Genomic DNA, 25,722 nt, shown 5'->3' on the forward strand with positions numbered 1-25,722 from the left:
GGTTAAGAAGAACCCTAGAGTGTCAGCTAAAGACTTACAGAAATCTCTGGAACATGCTAACATCTGTTGTCACGGTTGTTGTAAGAGACAGACCAAGGCGCAGCGTTTGTTGAGTTCCACATATTTATTTAAGGTGAAACTTCTTCAACCAAAACAATAAACAAGCAACATAACGTGACTACGTGGTGAAACAAACACCAACACAAACAATATCCCACAAACACAGGTGGGAAAAATGGCTACCTAAATATGATCCCCAATTAGAGGCAACGATTACCAGCTGCCTCTAATTGGGAACCATACAAAACACCAACAAGAAATATTGAACTAGAACACCCCCTAGTCACGCCCTGACCTACTACACCATAGAGAACCAAGGGCTCTTTATGGTCAGGGCGTGACATCTGTTGACGAGTCTATGATACATAAAACACTAAACAAGAATGTTGTTCATGGGAGGACACTACGGAAGAAGCCACTGCTGTCCAAAAAAACAAAAGTCTGAAGTCTGCAAAAGTGCTCCTGGACATTCCACAGTGCTACTGGCAAAATATTTTGTGGACAGATGAAACTACAGTTGAGTTGTTTGGAAGGAACACGCAACACTATGTGTGGAGAAAAAAAGGCACAGCACACCAACATCAAAACCTCATCCCAACTGTAATGTATGGTGGAGGGAGGAGCATCATGGTTTGGGGCTGCCTCAGGGCCTGGACAGCTTGCTATCATCAACGGAAAAACTAATTTACAAGTTTATCAAGACATTTGCAGGAGAATGTTAGGCTGTCTGTCCTCCAATTGAAGCTCAACAGAAGTTGGGTGATGCAACAGGACAATGACCAAAACACAGAGGTAAATCAACAACAAAATGGCTTCAACAGAAGAAAATATGCCTTCTGGAGTGGCCCAGTCAAAATCCTAACCTCAACCCCATTGTGATGCTGTAGCATGACCTCAAGAGAGCAGTTCACACCAGACATCCCAAGAATATTGCTGAACTGAAACAATTTTGTAAAGAATGGTGCAAAATTCCTCCTGACCGTTGTCCAGGTCTGATCCGCAATTATAGAAAATGTTTGGTTGAGGTTATTGCTGCCAAAGGAGGGTCAACCAGTTACTAAATCCAAGGTTTCACATACTTTTTCCACCCTGCCTTGTGAATGTTTGCAAGGTGTGTTCAATAAAGACATGGAAACGTATAATTGTTTGTGTGTTATTAGTTTAAGCAGACTGTATTTGTCTATTGTTGTGACCTAGGTGAAGATCTGATAAAATTGTATGACCAATTTATGCAGAAACCCAGGCATTTCCAAAGGGTTCACATACTTTTTTTGCCACTGTACATGGACACATATGCTTTGTTTAATGCCAGTGGCAGGTCTTTGGTAAAAATTGAAAAGAGTAGAGGCCCTAGAGAGCTGCCCTGCGGTACCACACTTTATGTTTGACATGAGAAGCTTACATTAAAGAAAATCCTCTGAGATATATTACATTGCCATATCGTGGATTCAGAGCTGAGGTTGAAAAACCATAACACATACGTTTTCTCAACAACAGGTTATGGTCAATATAACATGCTGCACTGAAATCTAACAGTACAGCTCCTACAGTCTTTTTATTATCAATTTCTTTCAACCAATCATCAGTCATTTGTTTCAGTGCATTACATGTTGACTGCCATTGTCTATTAGCATGATGAACATCCTGTTAATTTGTTTACAAAGAAATGGCACTGTATTTGGTCAAACAATTTTTTCCCAACAGTTTGCTAAGAGCTGGCAGCAAGCTGATCAGTATGCTGTTAGAACCATCAAAGGTCACTTTACCACTCGTGGGTAGCTGTCACGCTCTGACCTAGGAGAGCTGTGTTTTTCTGTTTAGTTAGGTCAGGGTGTGATAGAATGCCCACCTATCTATGTTTTTGTTTTCTATGTTTTGGCCAGGTATGGTTTCCAATCAGAGGCAGCTGTCTATTGTTGTCTCTGATTGGAAGCCATACTTAGGCAGCCTGTTTTTCCTGTGTTGGTGTGGGTAGTTGTTTTCCGTTTTGTAAGTAGTACCTGACGGAACTGTTGGCTGTCGTTTTGTTGTTTTCTTTTTAAGTGTCATCATTAAAGTAATTATGAGCACTCTACACGCTGCGCCTTGGTCCCCTTTATACGACCCGCGCTACAGTAGCAGAATGCCTTTGGCTTCCCTCCAGGCCTGAGGACAAAGACTTTCCTGTAGGCTCAGATTACATATTTGACCGATAGGAGTGGCTATAGAGTCAGCTACCATCCTCAGTAGCTTTCCATATACAGTGCATTCGGAACGTATTCAGACCACTTGACTTTTTCCACATGTTGTTACATTACAGCCTTATTCTAAAATGGATAAAAAAACATTTTTTTTCCCCTCATCAATTTACACACGATACCCCATAATGACAAAGCAAAAACAGGTTTTTAGAATTTTTGGCAAACGTATAAAAAACAAATGAAATATCACATTCACGTAAGTATTCAGACCCTTTACTCAGTACTTTGTTGAAACACCTTTGGCAGCGATTACAGCCTCAAGTCTTATTGGGTATGACGCTACAAGTTTGACACACCTGTATTTGGGGAGTTTCTTCTCTGCAGATCATCTCAAGCTCTGTCAGGTTGGATGGGGAGCGTTGCTGCACAGCTATTTTCTGGTCTTTCCAGAGATGTTTGGGTTCAAGTCCGGGCTCTGGCTGGGCCACTCAAGGACATTCAGAGACTTGCCCTGAAGCCACTCCTGCGTTGTCTTGGCTGTGGGCTTAGGGTCCTTGTCCTGTTGGAAGGTGAACCTTCGCCCCAGTCTGAGGTCCTGAGCATTCTGGAGCAGGTTTCATTAATTAAGGATCTCTCTGTACTTTGCTTCGTTCATCTTCATATTTTGCCCATCTTAATCTTTTCTTTTTATTGGCCAGTCTAAGATATGGCTTTCTCTTTGCAACTCTGCCTAGAAGGCCAGCATCCCGGAGTCGTCTCCACTGTTGATGTTGAGACTTGTGTTTTGCGGGTACTATTTAAAGAAGCTGCCAGTTGAGAACTTGTGAGGCGTCTGTTTTTCAAACTAGACACTCTACTGTACTTGTCCTCTTGCTCAGTTGTGCACCGGGGCCTCCCACTCCTCTTTCTATTCTGGTTTGAGCCAGTTTGCGCTGTTCTGTGACGGGAGTTGTACACAGCGTTGTACGAGATCTTCAGTTTCTTGGCAATTTCTCGCATGGAAAAGCCTTCATTTCTCAGAACATTTCTCAGAACAAGAATAGACTGACGAGTTTCAGAAGAAAGTTTTGTTTCTAGCCATTTTGAGCCTGTAACCGAACCCACAAATGCTGATGCTCCAGACACTCAACTGGTCTAAAGAAAGCCAGTTTTATTGCTTCTTTAATCAGGACAACAGTTTTCAGCTGCACTAACATAATTGCAAAAGGCTTTTCTAATGATCAGTTAGCCTTTTAAAGTAATAAACTTGGATTAGCTAACACAACGTGCCATTGGAACACAGGAGTGATTGTTGCTGATAATGGGCCTCTGTACGCCTATGTAGATATTTCATAAAAAATCTGCCGTTTCCAGCTACAATAGTCATTTACAACATTAACAATGTCTACACTGTATTTCTGATCAATTTGATGTTATTTTAATGGACCAAAAAATGTGCTTTTCTTTCAAAAACAAGAACATTTCCAAGTGACCCCAAACTTTTGAGCTGTAGTGTATGTGGATGATCTTGTTCCTGTAGTATTTGCAAACACCCTGGTAGGTTGATTAATAACCTGAACCAGATTACAGGCACTGGTTACAGTGAAAAACTTCCTCTTGAGCAGACAGCTTGATGGAAACCAGTCAATATTCAGGTCCCCAAGAAAGCAGACCTCTCTGTTTACATCACATACACTATCAAGCATTTCACACATATTATTTAGATACTGACTGTTAGCACTTGATGGCCTATAGCAACACCCCTAAAGAAAAGACTTGACATAAGATCTTCTCTAAGCATTACAGGGATATGGCTCTGAATATATATTGCAACACCTCCCCATAAACATTCCTGTCTCTTCTATCGATGTTATATCCTTGTATTGCTACTGCTGTATATCAAATTAATTATCTAAGTGAGTCTCAGAAGTGGCTAGTATATGAATCTTATCTGACGTAAGGCGGGCATAGCGCGGTACATCAGAAAGCGGGGTCTCACATCCTGTGGTACATTTGCAGTGATGTCACCTCCACATCCTGTGGTCTGGAGTTCAGAGCGTTCCCAGTGGGGCTGTATCCAGCTGAGCGTCCCGTGGGGCTGAACCCTGTGGTGCGTCCCAGAGGGGTGAAAGCGGTGGTGAGTGTGACGGCGGGACGGCGCAGAAAACGGTTGGACGTCACCAGGTCCCCGTAGCCCGCCGCATGCGAGAAGGCGTAGCCGGAACGGCGGGTGCTGGTGTGGCGAATCCGGACACGGTGGGCTAATGGAGGGGGCGCGGCCTTGGCCTGTCTCACCTTGAACATCACCTGGTGGAAATGGGAGGGATAGGCTTAATCTTAGATTCAGTAGGGATGTGCCACAAATGGCACCCTATACCCATAATGGGCCCTGGTCAAAAGTAGTGCACTATATAGGGAATAGGGTGGTATTTTGGGACTAGGATTGTAGGTCAGATTTCCACTTATTGTTCATCATTTTGAAATAAGACCTTTTGGTCAGTGTTCCAATAAGACAGCGTGTGATTGGTCAGTGTTCCTAGAAGACAACGTGTGATTGGTCAATGGTCCCACCTTGTCGTTGATAGTGGGGCGGAGCTGTATTAACAGGAAGCGGTAGGCAACCACAGGAAGTACACAGAGGATGGAGGTGAGCAGGATGGTCAGCCACACGTTGGGCTGGTTCAGGGAGTTCCTGGCTGTGCCTGATGCAGGACACACACACACACACACACACACACACACACACACACACACACACACACACACACACACACACAACAACAACCTGTCTAGAGTTTGTCCTGGCTCAAGATAGTTTTGCAGTGATGTGTTGTGTTGTGTAGTTTTGTGTAGTGTAGTGCGGTGGTGTGTTGTGCTGTGTTGTGTAGTGGTGTGGTGTGTTGTGTAGTGTAGTGGTGTGGTGTGGTGTGTTGTGTTGTGTAGTGTAGTGGTGTGTAGTGTGGTGTAGTGGTGTGTAGTGCGGTGTGTTGTGGTGTGTTGTGTTATGGTGTGTAGTGTTGTGTTGTGGTGTGTAGTGGTGTGTTGTATAGTGTAGTGGTGTGTTGTATAGTGTAGTGGTGTGTAGTGGTGTGTTGTGGTGTGTAGTGGTGTGTTGTATAGTGTAGTGGTGTGTTGTATAGTGTAGTGGTGTGTAGTGGTGTGTTGTGTAGTGTAGTGGTGTGTTGTGGTGTGTAGTGGTGTGTAGTGTAGTGTAGTTGTGTGTTGTATAGTGTAGTGGTGTGTTGTGTGGTGTGTTGTGTTGTGTAGTGGTGTGTAGTGGTGTGTTGTATAGTGTAGTGGTGTGGTGTATAGTGTAGTGGTGTGTTGTATAGTGTTGTGTTGTGTAGTGGTGTGTTGTGGTGTGTTGTATAGTGTAGTGGTGTGTTGTATAGTGTTGTGTTGTGTAGTGGTGTGTTGTGGTGTGTTGTATAGTGTAGTGGTGTGTTGTATAGTGTAGTGGTGTGTAGTGTAGTGGTGTGTAGTGGTGTGTTGTATAGTGTAGTGGTGTGTAGTGTAGTGGTGTGTAGTGGTGTGTTGTATAGTGTAGTGGTGTGTAGTGTAGTGGTGTGTTGTGGTGTGTTGTATAGTGTAGTGGTGTGTTGTATAGTGTAGTGGTGTGTAGTATAGTGTAGTGGTGTGTTGCATAGTGTAGTGGTGTGTTGTGGTGTGTTGTATAGTGTAGTGGTGTGTTGTATAGTGTTGTGTTGTGTAGTGGTGTGTTGTATAGTGTAGTGGTGTGTTGTATAGTGTAGTGGTGTGTAGTGTAGTGTTGTGTAGTGGTGTGTAGTGGTGTGTTGTATAGTGTAGTGGTGTGTTGTGTAGTGGTGTGTAGTGGTGTGTAGTGGTGTGTAGTGAGGGCGCTGTTCACCGATGAAGGGGAAGGATGCAGGGATGATGAGGTACGTGCCGTTGCTGTACATGGTGAAGGTGACAGTAAAGAACATGACCAGACTCCCCCACACAAAGAAGTGGTTCACCGCTGTCCAGTAGGACATGTCCAGACACAGCTGGGGGGGGGGGGAAATATACATCTGATGAATAAAGACGGACACAGACTGACAAGCAATGACAGACAGGCACACGGACATGTCAATGGACTAACAGTTTTCAATTAGGGCAGGTAGTTCACCATAGAAATTAGAGTCTAGCTTTCTCAAGTCAAAGTTTAGAAATAAGAAATATTTTTTTATCTGGGTCCATTTTACATTGATTACATTTTTTCCAGTACTTGACTGTGGTCCCGATGTATTGTACCGTCTGTACTGTAATGGATTGTACTGTAATGTATTGTACTGTAATGTATTGTACCGTCTGTACTGTAATGGATTGTACTCTACTGTAATGTATTATACTGTACTGTAATATCTTGTACTGTAATGTATTGTACTGTAATGTATTGTACTGTACTGTAATGTATTGTACTGTACTGTAATATATTGTACTGTACTGTAATGTATTGCACTGTAATGTAATTTACTGTAATGTAATTTATTGTACTGTAGTGTAATGCATTGTACCATACTGTAATGTATTTTACTGTAGTGTAATTTATTGTACTGTAATGTAATGTATTTTACTCTACTCTAATGTATTGTATTGTACTGTACTTTATTTTACTGTAATGTAATTTATTGTACTGTACTCTAATGTATTGTATTGTACTGTAATGTAATGTACTGTAATGTATTGTATTGTATTATATTGTACTGTACTTAAATGTAATTTATTGTACTGTACTCTAATGTATTGTAGTGTACTGTACCTGTATACAGACAGTGATGACCAGACAGGTCTGTGCCAGCAGGGCGAAGGACTGGTAGTCAGCAATGTCTTGCCCGTCGTCTCGGACCGTGTCGTACATGGCAGCGTAGGGGATGAAGAACAGCACTACTGAGCTGTAGATACTGTGGAGGGCACACTTAAAGAAGGCTGTCTTACTGAAGTACTGATTCATCTGGCCTGGAACGTACAGCTGGGGGTGCTGGAAACTCCACATGTCATTCACATCCTAGACACAGGGGGGAGACAGTGAGGTAAGAAAAACATTCTCAATAACACAAATCTAAATGTGTGGGAGAAACACCAGAAATGCACAAGCATATTGCATAAACACATTAATTCCTGCACACACACATGAACACATTAATTCCTGCACACACACATGAACACATTGACATCACACACGTTTTACCTGGTCAAACAGACTCATACCCAGTACAGGAAGTGCTGTGTAGACTAGGTTATACAACGTGATGAACCACTCATCATACACCGTCTGGCAGAAACACAATCAGATCATCACAGACAAATAACTTTATATATCTGAAAATACTGAACAGTTGTTAAAGGGAGAGTGCAGTCAAAAACGGGATTTTCTTGTAATTTTTTAAAATAGGTTTCCATACTACAAGGTCGAAATAACACTCTGAAATGGTGTAAATGATGATAATGCCCTTTTAGTGTAAGAGTTTATTAATTTGAATTTTTTACACACTTTTTCTCCACAATTTCGTGATTTCGATCTTGTCTCATCGCTGCGTCTTCCCAATGGGCTCGGGAGAGGCGAAGTTCGAAGTTCATGCGTCCTCCGAAACATGACCCACCAAAATGTGCTTCTTAACACCCTCTCCCTTAACCTCGGAAGCTAGCCACACCAATGTGTCGGAGGAAACACCGTTCAACTGACGACCGAGTCATCTCGTAGGCGTCTGGCCCGTCACAGGGAGTCGCTAGAGCGCGATGAGCCAAGTAAAGCCCCACCCCCCCGGTCAAACCCTCCACTAACCCGGACGACGCTGGACCAATTGTGCGCCGCTCTATGGGACTCCCGGTCACGGCCGGTAATGCAGTGCCTTAGACCACTGTGCCACTTTTTTTAGAGCTTTTTTGTTGTTGTTGTTGTCTGACAGCATTCCATCACAATCTGATGGGATTATTCTGACCAATGACCAGTCATCTGTTATTTGCATGTGTATCCTCCTACTTTGAAGGGGTAAGCGGGGTAGGCTCTCTAGATGATTCTATCTGCCAATCAGGGCTGTGTATGTAAAAAAATAAGCGTTTGTATCAACACGCCCACACGACCAGACTGAGCAGTTCAATGGCAAAAGGAGGCTCAGGGATTTTTTTTTTTCAGCTTTATTTAACCAGGTAGGCAAGTTGAGAACAAGTTCTCATTTACAACTGCGACCTGGCCTCGATGAAGCAAAGCAGTTTGACGCATACAACAACACAGAGTTACACATGCAGTCAATAATACAGTAGAAAAATAAGTCTATATACAATGTGAGCAAATGAGGTGAGATAAGGGAGGTAAAGGCAATAAATAGGCCATGGTGGTAAAGTAAATACAATATAGCAATTATATGAAATAAATGACTAAACATATATTTGGAGTTATTTTCATGAAACTAACACACACACACAGTGATTTATTAGAAATACAGCGATGATTTAAATATCTAATGGCTGCACGGGGCATGGCTGCACGGGGCATGGCTGCACGGGGCATGGCTGCACGGGGCATGGCTGCACGGGGCTTTAAAGAAATAGAAGTAGAGGAGTAAACGAGTTGCTTTGGAATTCAACGTTGGGTTGACTGAAGTTGAAGAAATGAAAACATGCAGGGTCTCTCTCCCCTCTTCTCCCCCCCTCTCTCCTCTCTCCCCTCTTCTCCCCCCCTCTCTCCTCTCTCTCCCCTCTTCTCCCCCCCTCTCCCCTCTTCTCCCCCCCTCTCTCCCCTCTCTCCCCTCTTCTCTCTCCCCTCTCCTCTCTCTCCCCTCTCCCCCCCCCCTCTCTCTACTCTCCCCTTTTCTCCCCCCCTCTCTCCTCTCTCTCCCCTTTTCTCCCCCCCTCTCTCTACTCTCCCCTCTCCCTCTTACCTGTGCTGAGAATCCGCAGAAGAAGCCGTACCAGAAGTGGACGAAGGTAAAGGTGAAGTTCTTGTAGAAGAAGTAACGCAGGAACTTACACATCCTCAGGTAGGACCAGCGACCGTGGACCAGGAGGAGGCGCTGTCAATTAAATGAAAACAAAACAAAAAAAACGTTATTTTAAATCGTACAAACAACAGACTAATAGAACATTAAATCACTGATAAGATTCCAAGATAAAAACGTGGGTTTTTGCATTGTGATTTAAAAACGTCACTGATGTGTCCGTGGCCCTCTTACCTCCAGGAAGCGGAACTGAGCAAAGGAGTAGTCTGAAGAGAGGACTGCCTGCATCCCTTCCTGACCGCTTATACCTACACCTATATGAGCAGCTGGAGAGAGCGAGGGGAGGAGAGGGAGAGAAAGGGGAAGAAAGAGGGGGAAAGGAGAGAGAAGGTAAACATTGTTCAGGACCGTTGGGCTCAGAGGGTTCTCTGCTGCATAATCATACAGAGTCTGTTTTTCCCTAACACTCCACATGGTTAAGTATTTGACTGGTGTAGTTATCTGATCCCAGATCTGTAGTCAAAGGGTGCTCCTATATGGACCCTGGTCAAAAGCAGTGCACTATCTAGGTGATAGGGTGTCATTTTGGACAGTATATTGTAAGTTACCTTTAATCATGCTGACGTCGTTGGCCCCGTCTCCTATGGCCAGAGTGACGGCCTGTTTGTATTTCTTGACCAGCTCCACCACCTGGGCTTTCTGTAGTGGAGTCACTCTGCAGCAGATCACTGTCTTACACAGACAGGCTGTACGCAGGAACAGCAGCTCCATGCTACGCTCTAGGGCATAGGCCTGGTGGGGGAGGGGGAGAGAGGGTAGGTTAGAGTACAGTCTAATCTAATGGTAACAGATCAAATATGGATGTCCCAGATCCTATTAAACTGATCAGAATCAGATCAAATGTCTAAAATGTATCTAATCCTTTTAACATGTGTCTTATCTGTCACAAATGTGTCTTATCTGTCAAAAAATGTGTCTTATCTGTCTAAAATATGGGCACAATCAGATATTTCACACAACAAGGAATCAGGGCTCATGTTAGTGCAAGATTTACAGTAAATAGGACTGTAATGTCTCACCAGACTACAGTAAATAGGATTGTAGTGTCTCACCAGACTACAGTAAATAGGACTGTAGTGTCTCACCAGACTACAGTAAATAGGACTGTAGTGTCTCACCAGACTGATATACAGTAAATAGGACTGTAGTGTCTCACCAGACTACAGTAAATAGGACTGTAGTGTCTCACCAGACTGTGTCCGTTGATGACCAGGCCATAATCCCCGTTCACCTCCTCGTCCCTGACCACCTTCGGCTTGTTACCCAGCGTCCTCTCTGGCATGAAGTTGGCCGCCTCCTCTGCACCTGGTTTCATGGTGCTCCATGCATTCCTGGTTCAATACAAAACTAATCCTTTCATGTCATTCTATTCCACCATGTCTATGTTATCAACCTGGGATGGGATGTTATCAACGTGGGATGGGATGTTATCAACCTGGGATGGGATGTTATCAACCTGGGATGGGATGTTATCAACCTGGGATGGGATGGGATGTTATCAACCTGGGATGGGATGGGATGTTATCAACCTGGGATGGGATGGGATGTTATCAACCTGGGATGGGATGGGATGTTATCAACGTTTGATGGGATGTTATCAACCTGGGATGGGATGTTATCAACCTGGGATGGGATGTTATCAACCTGGGATGGGATGTTATCAACGTGGGATGGGATGTTATCAACCTGGGATGGGATGTTATCAACGTGGGATGGGATGTTATCAACCTGGGATGGGATGTTATCAACCTGGGATGGGGTGTTATCAACCTGGGATGGAATGTTATCAACCTGGGATGGAATGGGATGTTATCAACGTGGGATGGGATGTTATCAACCTGGGATGGGATGGGATGTTATCAACCTGGGATGGGATGTTATCAACGTGGGATGGGATGTTATCAACCTGGGATGGGATGTTATCAACCTGGGATGGAATGTTATCAACGTGGGATGGGATGTTATCAACCTGGGATGGGATGTTATCAACCTGGGATGGGATGTTATCAACCTGGGATGGGATCTTATCAACCTGGGATGGGATGGGATGTTATCAACCTGGGATAGGATGTTATCAACCTGGGATGGGATGTTATCAACCTGGGATGGGATGTTATCAACCTGGGATGGGATGTTATCAACCTGGGATGGGATGTTATCAACCTGGGATGGGATGTTATCAACCCGGGATGGGATGTTATCAACCTGGGATGGGATGTTATCAACCTGGGATGGGATGTTATCAACCTGGGATGGGATGTTATCAACCTGGGATGGGATGTTATCAACGTGGGATGGGGTGTTATCATCCGGGGATGGGATGTGATGGTTCATTCTGGTTCTAAAGAACTGCAGCAATGACAGGCATTGTTCCAATCCCACTTTACAACCAGTCAACTAATCAGTCTCTATTAAATGCCATTATTAGTTGAATAAGGTGCATTGGTGCTGGGTAGGAACTAAACCCTGGACAAATGGTGTTAGTATTGAGGCGGGCAGGGTTATGTGGTTCTGATGTCACACCCTCTGACCTCAGTTCCTGTCTGACATCGTCTGAGTTGTTGGCCGACACGATGAAAATGTCGTTCATCTCCTCTCGCAGCATGTTGCAGGAGTAGCCAATGTTCTCCGCCGTCTCTGTCACATGACAAAAACACACAATATGATAGGTGGAGACAGACACAGTGATGTGGACATATGGTCCTACACATCAAAGGAGGTTGGTGGCACCTTAATTGGGGAGGATGGGCTCGTGGTAATGGCTGGAGCGGAATGAGTAAAATGGTATCAAATACATGCCACCAGAGGTCTCTTCACAGTCCCCAAGTCCAGAACAGACTATGGGAGGCGCACAGTACTACATAGAGCCATGACTACATGGAGCTCTATTCCACATCAGGTAACTGATGCAAGCAGTACAATCAGATTTAATAAAAACAAGTAGAAATACACCTTATGGAACATCGGGGACTGGAATGGGGTGAATGGAACAGTATCAAACATGAAAACAGTGCGTATGATACCGTTACATTCACTCCATTTTTACCAATATTATGAGCCCGTCCTCCTGCAGCCCCATCCCACCAGCCTCCTCTGGGTTAGACATAGAGATCGACGTGGCTTAAATACCTTGATGGTTTGGATGAAACAACAACATCGTTGTTCAAAATAAGATAAAAATTATTCATTTTTACCAACACTTTAAAGGTCCAATGCAGCCATTTGATCTTAACATCAAATCTGGGTAACAATTAAGTACCTTACAGTTATTATCTTCAATTAAAATTGGAAAAATAAATAAATACATTTGCTTCTTTGCAAAGAGCAATTTCTCACGCAAGAATTTTGCGAGGACTCTCTGGGAAAACTTATTATTATTCCGTTATATGTGAGGCAGATAGCTGAGAGTATGTTGCTTGGTGACTAACCCTGTTTGTCGCCAGTGAGCACCCAGATCTTGATGTCAGCTTTGGCAAGCTGCTCGATGGTCTGTGGCACACCATCCTGGAGCTTATCCTCTATGGCGGTAGCTCCCAGCAACTACACACACACACACACACACACACACACACACACACACACACACACACACACACACACACACACACACACACACACACACACACACACACACACACACACACACACACACACACACACACACACACACACACACACACACACACACACACACACACACACACACACACACACACACACACACACACACACACACACACACACACACACACACACATTTAATTACAATCCTTTCTCTATCAGTAAGAGCTAAAACTGCCCCTGGTTCAGTGTTCAGGAAATACCATCAGGTCTTTTTATATCTTTAATCTATCAAAGCTAAACTGACCCTGGTTCAGAGTTAATTTGCTGTTAAAATATGAAATTAAGTAGGAACTTTTAATTGGGGAGTTTATTTACACATTTCACTGGATTGTGTGTGTTAAATGGTAGCCCAATCGGGTGTGTTTAACTCCTTCCTACCATCAGGTCTTTCTCTATCTCCTCATAGAGCACGTCTAGTTTGTCCTCTCTGTCCTCCAGGGCTGTGCTGGCCTCATGGTGGCGCTGTTTCCAGCTGCTGAAGTATTCCTCATCCAGGTCCTTATAGGCTAGAGCCAGGGTCCGCAGACCCTCACCAGCAAATTCCTGTAGGGACAGAACACACACACATCATTTTTATGGAACGTGATTTGGATGGTTTATATTTTCAGCCACTCTTTCACAGAAGTACAGGGAGGAAGAGAGAGGCAATACACACTCAGACTCTCTCTCTCGCTCTTCCTCTCTCTGTCTCCCTCTCTCTGTCTCCCCCTCTCTCTGTCTCCCCCTCTCTCTGTCTCCCCCTCTCTCTGTCTCCGCCTCTCTCTGTCTCCGCCTCTCTCTGTCTCCGCCTCTCTGTCTCCGCCCCTCTCTGTCTCCGCCCCTCTCTGTCTCCGCCCCTCTCTGTCTCCGCCTCTCTCTGTCTCCGCCTCTCTCTGTCTCCGCCTCTCTCTGTCTCCGCCTCTCTCTGTCTCCGCCTCTAACTCTCCACCTCTCTCTGTCTCCCCCTCTCTCCTACACAGACACACACGCACACTCACACGCAGATGCACATGCACACACACACACCAGAGGAGGCTGGTGGGAGGTGCTATAAGAGGAGGGGCTCAATGTAATGGTTGGAACAGAATCAATGTTTCCATGTGTTTGATACCATTCGATTTATTACAACTTCCTCTTATAGCTCCTCCAACCAGCCTCCTCTGACACACACACACTTACATTGAGGTGTTCAGTGGTGACGTCCATCAGCTTGGTACAGGACTGGTGCAGCCTCTCATAGACCATGGTGTCTGCTCCTTTACAGTATAAACACAGCTTCCCCTCTGGACTCCGCACTGTAACACGCACGCACACGCACACACGCACACGCACACGCACACACACACACACACACACACACACACACACACTATAGTAAGAATTATGTTTGCATAGACATCTTACAATGAGCAGATATGAACTTAAATCTACCATGATACGTGTTTCCAGAGGGGTGTTTACCGATGACGGACATCCTCTTGCGGACGTTGTTGAAGTCAAGGATGGCGAGGAGTTCGTAACTGTGTTGTTCTCCCATCTCTACGATGGTGACGCTCTCTGGCGTGCGAGAGCGGAACACAAAGCCAAAATTGCGTGCAGCGGTTACCAAGGCACCTTCATCAGGGGACTGGGCCTGGTACAGCAGCTCACCTGTACAGAGGGAGTGAAGTCATTTCCTGTTGTTAGAGTCAGTGGGTGTAGTTTTCTCTCCATCTCTACATCCTCTCTGCTCTGTGATCCAGAAACCGATGAGTGGTCGAGTGCTCGAGGAGATGTCGATTTGTTAGTGGGCGAATGGAACAGTGTTCTTCCCACCTTGATAGCAACTTTTCATTGAGGATCATGTGTATCATATCTGGGTCCTTAGGAAGAATTTTGAAATCAGCTTTTGTTTTGTCAGAGGAGAAAAGCATGCAAACATTTAAAAACAACTAACTTCATCATGTAACACATTTCATTTGGGATCCACCCCTGTAAAGGTGCCTGATGACGCGTGAGTGGAGAAGGATTGTATCGTTTCATACAAGCACATTTTCGTCCACGATCTCCCTCTCCTCACCGCCGCTCCTCGATTACCTTTGACCTTTTTCCAAAGGAGGCGAGAAAGGATGCAGGAGTTGGAGAAAATCCAAATCAAATACATTTTTATTGGTTACATACACACATTTAGCAAATGTTATTGCAGGTGTAACGAAATGCTTGTGTTCCTAGCTCCAACATTGCAGTAGTATCTAACAATTCACAACAATACACACAAATCACAAATCTAAAAGTAAAAGAATGGAATTAAGAAATATATAAATATTAGGACGAACAATGTCAGAGTGGCATTGACTAAAATACAGTAGAATAGAATATAGTACATACATATTAAATTATTAAAGCAGTATGTAAACATTATAAAAGTGGCTAGTGTTCCATTATTAAAGTGACCAGTGATTCCATGTCTTTGTATACAGGACAGCAGGCTCTAAAGTGCGATGTTGAGTAACCAGGTCGTAGATGGCTAGTGATGGCTATTTAACAGTCGGATGGCCTTGAGATAGAAGCTGTTTTTCAGTCTCTCGGTCCCCGCTTTGATGCAACTATACTGACCTTGCCTTCTGGATGATAACGGGGTGAACAGGTAGTAGCTCGGGTGGTTGATGTCCTTGATTATCTTTTTGGCCTTCCTGTGTCAATGGGTGCTGTAGATGACCTGGATGGCAGGCAGTGTGCCCCCGGGGATGCGTTGGGCAGACCGCACCACCCTCTGGAGAGCCTTGCGGTTGAGGGCGGTGCGGTTGCAGTACCAGGCAGTGATACAGCTGACAGGATGCTCTCAACTGTGCATCTGTAAAAGTTTGTGAGGGTCTTACGGGCCAAGCCAAATTTCTTCAGCCTTCTAAGGTTGAAGAGGCGCTGTCTGTGTGGGTGGACCATTTCAGATTGTCAGTGATGTCTACGCCGAGGAACTTAAAACTTTTCACCTTCTCCACTGCGGCCCTGATGCAATGGCGATTGCATCATCTGTGGATCTATTGGGCGGTATGCAAATTAAAGTGGGTCTAGGGTGTCAGGTAAGGTGGAGGTGATATGATCCTTAACTAGCCTCTCAAATCACTTCATGATGACAGTTGAGTGCAATAGGGCGATAGTCATTTAGTTCAGTTACCTTTGCTTTCTTGGGTACAGGAACAATGGTGGACAACTTGAAGCAAGTGGGGACAGCAAACTGAGATAGGGAGAGATTGAATATGTCTGTAAACACTCCAGCCAGCTGGTCTGCGCATGCGGCTAGGGATACCGTCTGGGCCAGCATCCTTGCTAGTGTTAACACGCTTAAATGTCTTACTCATGTCGGCCACGGTGAAGGAGAGCCCACAGTCCTTGGAAGCGGACCGCGTCGATGGCACTGTGTTATGCTCAAAGCGGGCGAAGAAGGTGTTTAGCTTGTTCGGGAGCAAGACGTTGGTGTCCGCGACGTGGCTGGTTTTCCCTTTGTAGTCTGTGATTGTCTGTAGACCCTGCCACATACGTCTCGTGTCTGAGCCGTTGAACTGCGACTCTACATTGTCTCTGTATGGATGGGGACAGTATATCCGGAGAGGGCCATGATTCCGTGAAACAGCGTATGTTACAGTCCCTGATGTCTCTCTGGAAGGAGATCCTCGCCCTGAGCTCAATCGACTTTATTGTCCAAGGACTGAACATTAGCAAGTAAAATACTTGGAAGCCGTGGATGGTGTGCACGCTTCCTGATTCGGACTAGAAGTCCACTCCGAATACCTCTTATCTGCCGGCGGAGTCTTGTAGCAGCCTCTGTGATAAGTTAAATTGCACTGGGGGGTACGAACAAAGGATCCAATTTGGGAAAATTGTATTTCTGGTCGTAATGCTGGTGAGTTACCGCCACTGATATCCAAAAGTTATTTCAGGCTGTAATAAAACAAAACTTTCTGGCTAATAATGTAAGAAATAACACAAAAAAAACGAAATACTGCCAAATTGCTTAGAAGCTAGAAGCAGAGCTTACCATGTGTCATCGACAGGTGTGTAGGTGGCAAGGAAGTCAGGCGCAGGAGAAACCAACTTGGTATAACTGGAGTTATTTAATAAAGAATAAACAAACACAAACTCCAAAACCAACGTATATAAAAATAACATGGGTAAAAAATACCCGTAGCTCACCAATACAAAATACACGAAACCGATAACAAACAAAACAATCTCGGACAAGGACGTGCGGGAAAACAGAGGGTTAAATACACAACATGTAATGAATGGGATTGGAACCAGGTGTGTAGTAAAACCAGACAAAACCAATGGAAAATGAAAAATGGATCAGTGATGACTAGAAGACCGGTGACGTCGACCGCCGAGCACCACCTGAACAAGGAGGGGCATCGACTTCGGCAGAAATCGTGACACCATGTCTGTCAGCGCCATCTTAGATCCAATTAAGAAAAGGCCTCTCTCTCTCTCTTTCTCTCGCTCCCTCTCCCGCTTTTTTGGATAAACACACAGTCTTCCCTTTCAGACACACACAATCTCAACATCTCAAAATTGTTTCATTAACAAACACATGCATCCCGCTATCACAAACTCTCTCTCTCTGTCTCTCTCTTTCTCCCCTCTCCTCTCGTTCCTCACCTTCTATTTTCTCCTCAGCCATAACAGTGTGACAGAGGGCCAATAGTCTGAAAAAGGACTGGACTTCAGGACTCTCCAGCTTCAAAGCCTCCACCAGGGAGTGGTCATGGAAGGAGAAGTGATGATCAGCCAAAGGGTTGAATGACCAGTCCACTGTCTCTGTGTTCTGGGGGACAATGGGTGTAGAGAGAGAGAGTAGAGAGAGAGAGAGAAAGCCTTGTGCTACTCATGTTCTTGACTAGCAGTAAGTACTAGGAGTACTAGCAGTAAGTACTAGCAGTAAGTACTAGCAGTAAATACTAGCAGTAAGTACTAGCAGTAAGTACTAGCAGTAAATACTAGCAGTAAGTACTAGCAGTAAGTACTAGCAGTAAATACTAGCAGTAAGTACTAGCAGTAAATACTAGCAGTAAATACTAGCAGTAAATACTAGCAGTAAGTACTAGCAGTAAATACTAGCAGTAAAAACTAGTAGTAAGTACTAGCAATAAGTACTAGCAGTAAGTACTAGCAGTAAGTACTAGCAGTAAGTACTAGCAGTAAATACTAGCAGTAAGTACTAGCAGTAAATACTAGCAGTAAGTACTAGCAGTAAGTATTAGCAGTAAATACTAGCAGTAAATACTAGCAGTAAGTACTAGCAGTAAATACTAGCAGTAAGTACTAGCAGTAAGTACTAGCAGTAAATACTAGCAGTAAGTACTAGCAGTAAGTACTAGCAGTAAATACTAGCAGTAAGTACTAGCAGTAAATACTAGCAGTAAGTACTAGCGGTAAGTACTAGCAGTAAATACTAGCAGTAAATACTAGCAGTAAATACTAGCAGTAAGTACTAGCAGTAAGTACTAGCAGTAAATACTAGCAGTAAAAACTAGCAGTAAGTACTAGCAATAAGTACTAGCAGTAAGTACTAGCAGTAAGTACTAGCAGTACTAGCAGTAAGTACTAGCAGTAAGTACTAGCAGAAAATACTAGCAGTAAGTATTAGCAGTAAGTACTAGCAGTAAGTATTAGCAGTAAGTACTAGCAGTAAATACTAGCAGTAAGTACTAGCAGTAAGTACTAGCAGTAAGTACTAGCAGTAAATACTAGCAGTAAATACTAGCAGTAAGTACTAGCAGTAAGTACTAGCAGTAAGTACTAGCAGTAAGTAGTAGCAGTAAATACTAGCAGTAAATACTAGCAGTAAGTACTAGCAGTACGTACTAGCAGTAAATACTAGCAGTAAATACTAGCAGTAAATACTAGCAGTAAGTACTAGCAGTAAATACTAGCAGTAAGTACTAGCAGTAAATACTAGCAGTAAATACTAGCAGTAAGTACTAGCAGTAAATACTTGCAGTAAATACTAGCAGTAAATACTAGCAGTAAGTACTAGCAGCAAATACTAGCAGTAAGTACTAGCAGTAAATACTAGAAGTAAATACTAGCAGTAAATACTAGCAGTAAGTACTAGCAGTAAGTACTAGCAGTAAATACTAGCAGTAAATACTAGCTAGCAGTAAATACTAGCTAGCAGTAAGTACTAGCAGTAAATGCTAGCAGTAAATACTAGCAGTAAGTACTAGCAGTAAATACTAGCAGTAAGTACTAGCAGTAAATACTAGCAGTAAGTACTAGCAGTAAGTACTAGCAGTAAGTACTAGCAGTAAGTACTAGCAGTAAATACTAGCACTAAATACTAGCAGTAAGTACTAGCAGTAAGTACTAGCAGTAAGTACTCATAAATCTAATACTCACCTCGTTGATCTCCTGTCTCTGGCCAGTGTAGCCAAATACTTCCCCTGGAAAAAAAGATGGATATTGGATGAGTTAATGTATTTGTATTTGTATTTATCACAGATCCTCATTAGTTCGTGCCAAGGCAACAGCTATGCTTCCTGGAGTTCGGCAACATTTGAAAAACATTACAATACATTCATTACAGAATTCACAACACAAAGTCCATGTGTACGTGTGTGTATAGTGCGTATGTTATCATGTGTGTGTTTTCATGTCTGTGCCTATGTTTGTGTTGCTTCACAGTCCCCGCTGGTCCATATGGTGTATTTTAACCTGCTTTTTTAATCTGATTCTACTACTTGAATCAGTTACTTGATGTGGAATAGAGTTCCATGTAGTCATGGCTCTATGTAGTACTGTGCGCCTCCCATAGTCTGTTCTGGACTTAGGGACTGTGAAGAGACCTCTGGTGACATGTCTTGTGGGGTATGCATTTGTGTCTGAGCTGTGTGCTAGTCATTTAAACAGACAGCTCGGTATATTCAGCTTGTCAACACCTCTTACAAAAACAAGTAATGGTGAAGTCAATATCTCCTCTACTTTGAGCCATGAGAGATTGACATGCATGTCATGAATGTTAGCTCTCCGTGTGCTTTTAAGAGCCAGCCGTGCTGCCCTGTTCTGAGCCAACTGCAATTTTCCCAAGTCCCTCTTTATGGCACCTGACCACACCACTGATCAGTAGTCCAGGTGTGACAAAACTAGGGCCTGTAGGACCTGCCTTGTTGATAGTGTTGTTAAGAAGGCAGAGCAGCGCTTTATTCTACTCTTATATCAATATGTTTCGACCATGACAGTTTACAATCCAGGGTTACTCCAAGCAGTTTAGTCACCTCAACTTGCTCAATTTCCCCATTATTCATTACGAGACGTAGTTGAGGTTTAGGGGTGTAGTGAATGATTTGTCCCAAATACAAAGCTTAAAGTCCCGTGGAAGGGACACCGATCCCAGAGAAGTTATTAATGGGTGCGTGCTTATTAGTGACTGGAATAAGCAATTTAATAAATGTGTCAAGTGCAACATCTGGTTGCTCCTCATTACACACCACAGACCAGCAAATATTCTTTACATCATCAACATAAGAATCACTACAAAACTTCTTGTATGACCTCTTATACACTATATTAGGCCCAGCCTTTGGAACTTTGGTTTTCCTAGATATGGCTATTGTATTGTGATCATTACATCCTATGGATTTGGATACTACTTTAAAGCAAATTTCTGCAGCATTAGTAAAGATGTGATCAATACATCTTGATGATTTCATTCCTGTGCTGTTGCAGGCATTGGTTACAGTTTTTCCTGAGTGGGCAGCTTGATGAGAGCCAGTCAATATTTAAGTCACCCAGAAAATATACTTCTCTGTTGATATCACATACATTATCAAGCTTTTAACACATATTATCCAGACACTGACTGTTAGCACTTGGTGGTCTAAAGCAGCTTCCCACCAGAATGGGCTTTAGGTGAGGCAGATGAACCTGTAGCCATATTACTTCAACAATATTTAACATTAGATCATCTCTAAGCTTTACAGGAATGTGGTTCTGAATATAGACCGCAACACTTCCCCCATTAGCATTTCTGTCTTTTCGGTAGATGTTATAACCATGTACTGCGACCACTGTATCATCAAAGGTATTATCTAAGTGAGTTTCAGAGATAGTCAGAATATGAATGTCATCTGTTGCAAGCGAGTTATTGACTTCATGGACCTTCTTTCTCAGGCTGCAGATGTTATTATGGGCTATTTTTAGCACTTTTCTGGGTTGCTTGCTTGTTTTTAATGCTTTACTGGGAAACTTATCAGATGCAGACTTGCTCATGTTATTTATATTGGAGCTGATAGTGCAGGGTGAGCTGCACAAAGTGGTCTTCCTACGAGTACACACTGCCTCAGTGCTAACAGTGTAACTCTGGTTCATAGGCTCATGATTACCGCATACAATAGCTGTAGGATCAACAAAGGTATTCAGGGCATTTAAGGGGACATCAATTAAGTTACTTACATTGTGTCTGCCAACGCCCCTAGGATAATGTACATTTGATGCAGCATTATGACGACTCACTGTCACAATGGTAGGTATTAACAGAGCTGGTCTTGGGTTATGATGGTTCTTCTGTGTGTGTGTGTGACATGAATGTGCGTGTGTTTCTGCGTCTGTCCATACACACTTTCTTGCCTGCCTATGCACTATCTGAACATCACCGCAGCTCTCCCTATGCACTATCTGAACATCACCGCAGCTCTCCCTATGCACTATCTGAACATCACCGCAGCTCTCCCTATGCACCATCTGAACCTCAACGTAGCTGTTCCTATGTACCATCTGAACCTCACCGTAGCTGTTCCTATGTACCATCTGAACCTCACCGTAGCTCTTCATATGTACCATCTGAACCTCACTGTAGCTCTCCCTATGTACCATCTGAACCTCACTGTAGCTCTCCCTATGTACCATCTGAACCTCACCGTAGCTCTCCCTATGTACCATCTGAACCTCACCGTAGCTCTTCATATGTACCATCTGAACCTCACTGTAGCTCTCCCTATGTACCATCTGAACCTCACTGTAGCTCTCCCTATGTACCATCTGAACCTCACCGTAGCTCTCCCTATGTACCATCTGAACCTCACCGTAGCTCTTCATATGTACCATCTGAACCTCACCGTAGCTCTCTCTATGTACCATCTGAACCTCACCGTAGCTCTTCCTATGTACCATCTGAACCTCACCATAGCTCTTCCTATGTACCATCTGAACCTCACCGTAGCTCTCCTTATGTACCATCTGAACCTCACCGTAGCTCTCCCTATGCACCATCTGAACCTCACCGTAGCTCTCCCTATGTACCATCTGAACATCACCGCAGCTCTCCCTATGCACCATCTGAACATCACCGCAGCTCTCCCTATGCACCATCTGAACCTCACCGTAGCTGTTCCTATGTACCATCTGAACCTCACCGTAGCTGTTCCTATGTACCATCTGAACCTCACCGTAGCTCTTCATATGTACCATCTGAACCTCACCGTAGCTCTCCCTATGTACCATCTGAACCTCACTGTAGCTCTCCCTATGTACCATCTGAACCTCACCGTAGCTCTCCCTATGTACCATCTGAACCTCACCGTAGCTCTTCATATGTACCATCTGAACCTCACCGTAGCTCTCTCTATGTACCATCTGAACCTCACCGTAGCTCTTCCTATGTACCATCTGAACCTCACCGTAGCTCTCCTTATGTACCATCTGAACCTCACCGTAGCTCTCCCTATGCACCATCTGAACCTCACCGTAGCTCTCCCTATGTGCCATCTGAACCTCACCGTAGCTCTTCCTATGTACCATCTGAACCTCACCGTAGCTCTTCCTATGTACCATCTGAACCTCACCGTAGCTCTCCCTATGTACCATCAACCTCACCGTAGCTCTCCCTAGGCACCATCTGAACCTCACCGTAGCTCTTCCTATTTACCATCTGAACCTCACCGTAGCTCTCCCTATGTACCATCTGAACCTCACCGTAGCTCTTCCTATGTACCATCTGAACCTCACCGTAGCTCTCCCTATGTACCATCTGAACCTCACCGTAGCTCTTCCTATGTACCATCTGAACCTCACCGTAGCTCTTCCTATGTACCATCTGAACCTCACCGTAGCTCTCCCTATGTACCATCTGAACCTCACCGTAGCTCTTCCTATGTACCATCTGAACCTCACCGTAGCTCTCCCTATGTACCATCTGAACCTCACCGTAGCTCTTCCTATGTACCATCTGAACCTCACCGTAGCTCTCCCTATGTACCATCTGAACCTCACCGTAGCTCTTCCTATGTACCATCTGAACCTCACCGTAACTCTTCCTATGTACTATCTGAACCTCACCGTAGCTCTCCCTATGTACCATCTGAACCTCACCGTAGCTCTTCCTATGTACCATCTGAACCTCACCGTAGCTCTCCCTATGTACCATCTGAACATCACCGTAGCTCTTCCTATGTACCATCTGAACCTCACCGTAGCTCTTCATATGTACCATCTGAACCTCACCGTAGCTCTCCCTATGTACCATCTGAACCTCACCGTAGCTCTCCCTATGTACCATCTGAACATCACCGTAGCTCTTCCTATGTACCATCTGAACCTCACCGTAGCTCTTCCCGTTGATGGAACACTTGTTGAATGTCATGATGTTCTGAGTGAGTGTTCCGGTCTTGTCAGAGAAGACGTATTTGATCTGACCCAGCTCCTCGTTCAGCGTAGTGGTCCGGGCCTTGGCTGGGGTGTCACTATGGGCATGGTACATCTTCCTGTCCCAGTCGATGTAGAAACTGTTGCCCAGACGGATGACCTCCACACTACAACACACACACAGGGATAGTGGCATTACACATAACCTTAACAGAAATGTATCTGCAAGGTATATCGATTAGGCATAAATCCAATAAGCAATTACACAGCAAAACAGATGCTCTCTCTCTCTCTCACACACACACACACACACACACACACACACACACACACACACACACACACACACACACACACACACACACACACACACACACACACACACACACACACACACACACACACACACACACACACACACACACCTGATGTAGAGTGAGACAGACAGACCTGATGAACAGTGAGACAGACAGACCTGACGTAGAGGGAGACAGACAGACCTGATGAACAGCGAGACTGACAGACCTGACGAACAGTGAGACAGACAGACCTGACGTAGAGGGAGATGGGTACGACGGTGTTGAGGATTATGACGTAGGACCAAAAGGTGAGGAAGCCGGAGAAGGGGGCATCAACTCCCCCCTGTCTGGGCAGGAAGGCCGTGAACTCTGACCCCCAGAGCTGCTCCCAGATCCTGTTGCCAATGGCCAGGATGGTGCACATGAATGCCAGGAAGCCAAATATCTACTGGCAGACAGGGTACATAGGTCAACAGATGGGTACAGAGACATAAACATGTGACATGTTTGATATAAACATGGAAAACTGGTACTGTATAAGCTAAATCATATGAGTCCGTGTTTAAGTGAGTGCAGGGAGCTGTAAGTACAGGACATGTTACTGCTGGACTCACACAGAGGACGAGCACGTTCATCAGGCGGTCGATGCTGGTCCTCTTGAATGTGGTCTTCCCACAGTTCTGCATCAGCTTAGTCTCTGGACCTGGACCACAAAAGGATCACACGGTTAGTATTTAAGGGGCTACATGTGACAATTTAGAGAATTTCCATTTCCTCATTTCCTTTCCTTTTGAAGAGTTTCTAATCATGAAGATTATAACAGAAGAAATATTTATATTTGGTCAGTCAGGGTTAGGTGTTCGTAGTTGAGGTTTATTATCTATACTGGCCAGCAGAGGGCGTGCTGAGTCTAACTGACCTGTGAACCAGCACCAGTCCTGACCTCTATTCTTTGACCTCTTACCTCCGAACAGCACCAGTCCTGATCTCTCATCTCTAACTTCTCAAATCTCACCTCCGAACAGCATCAGTCCTGACCTTTACCCTCTCACCTCCGAACAGCATCAGTCTTGACCTTTACCCTTTCACCTCTGAAGGGCACCAGTCCTGACCTTTACCCTCTCACCTCCGAACAGCACCAGTCCCTCTCACCTCTGAAGGGCACCAGTCCTGACCTTTACCCTCTCACCTCTGAAGGGCACCAGTCCTGACCTTTACCCTCTCACCTCTGAACAACACCAGTCCTGACCTTTACCCTCTCACCTCCGAACAGCACCAGTCCAAAACACCACTCTGTGTTCCTGAGGGTGCAGCCCCTCAGCAGGATCTTGTCATTGTCCAGAGAGTATTTCTGACCGGCGTTAGTCAGAGTTCCTGTGAAACGGTCCAGGCGGTTGTTGGGGGGCTCACAGCTCACCTCGCCTTCAGAGAGTAGGGAGGAGACGCAAGGTTCGTCAGGTAGGAGAGGAGAGTGGGCCATCATAAGGATTAAACATCCTAATCTACAAGCTAGTTCAAAACAAAATGTATTTCTCACATGCGCCGAATACAACAAGTGTATTCGCTTACTTACAAGCCCTTAACCAACAGTGCAGTTCAAGAAGAGTTAAGAAAATATTTACCAAGTAGACTAAAATAAAAAGTAATAATAAAAAGTAACACAATAAGAATAACAATAACGAGGCTCTATACAGGGGGCACCGGTACCGAGTCAGTGTGCGGGTTAGTTGTTCATAACTATATATGTTTTCGACTGGCAATTAGCTGTATACCTTTATTAGAACTATGTAGTAGATAACCACCTCCCTGTGGGAGACTCACCATTGAAGGAGGCCAGGTTATGGATGTTGTCCCCCATATCTCCTGTGACCGTCACAGCTTGCTTCACTTTCAAATTAGTCTCACTGAGAGGAGGAGGAGAGGAGAGGGAGATTTGATTAGGATTTATTTTAGTCCTCATTTGGACTAATCTTGCAAGAGTTCTTTAAACAT

The 25,722-nt window shown here is 44.4% G+C and overlaps 1 protein-coding gene across 2 annotated transcripts in view; it reads right to left on the reverse strand.

Moving 5' to 3' along the window:
• Positions 1-4,102: 4,102 nt before the first annotated feature.
• Positions 4,103-25,722, reverse strand: part of LOC115165020 (probable phospholipid-transporting ATPase IM) — a 69,035-nt gene continuing 47,415 nt past the window's right edge. For both annotated transcript variants that reach the window (XM_029718032.1, XM_029718031.1), the window contains 21 exons: positions 25,552-25,634; positions 24,994-25,152; positions 24,345-24,433; positions 23,982-24,175; positions 23,390-23,598; positions 19,193-19,236; positions 17,453-17,618; positions 14,282-14,470; positions 14,000-14,115; positions 13,220-13,384; positions 12,646-12,757; positions 11,749-11,854; positions 10,407-10,548; positions 9,766-9,949; positions 9,392-9,483; positions 9,101-9,232; positions 7,411-7,494; positions 6,982-7,227; positions 6,088-6,226; positions 4,791-4,921; positions 4,103-4,526 (listed from right to left, as the gene is read on the reverse strand). In XM_029718032.1, coding sequence (XP_029573892.1) covers positions 4,215-4,526; positions 4,791-4,921; positions 6,088-6,226; positions 6,982-7,227; positions 7,411-7,494; positions 9,101-9,232; positions 9,392-9,483; positions 9,766-9,949; positions 10,407-10,548; positions 11,749-11,854; positions 12,646-12,757; positions 13,220-13,384; positions 14,000-14,115; positions 14,282-14,470; positions 17,453-17,618; positions 19,193-19,236; positions 23,390-23,598; positions 23,982-24,175; positions 24,345-24,433; positions 24,994-25,152; positions 25,552-25,634 — 3,094 coding nt within the window. In that variant the 3' untranslated portion in view covers positions 4,103-4,214. The remainder of the gene's footprint in view (positions 4,527-4,790; positions 4,922-6,087; positions 6,227-6,981; positions 7,228-7,410; positions 7,495-9,100; positions 9,233-9,391; positions 9,484-9,765; positions 9,950-10,406; positions 10,549-11,748; positions 11,855-12,645; positions 12,758-13,219; positions 13,385-13,999; positions 14,116-14,281; positions 14,471-17,452; positions 17,619-19,192; positions 19,237-23,389; positions 23,599-23,981; positions 24,176-24,344; positions 24,434-24,993; positions 25,153-25,551; positions 25,635-25,722) is intronic.

This window comes from Salmo trutta, chromosome 27, assembly GCF_901001165.1.
Source record: "Salmo trutta chromosome 27, fSalTru1.1, whole genome shotgun sequence".
NCBI lineage: Eukaryota > Metazoa > Chordata > Actinopteri > Salmoniformes > Salmonidae > Salmo > Salmo trutta.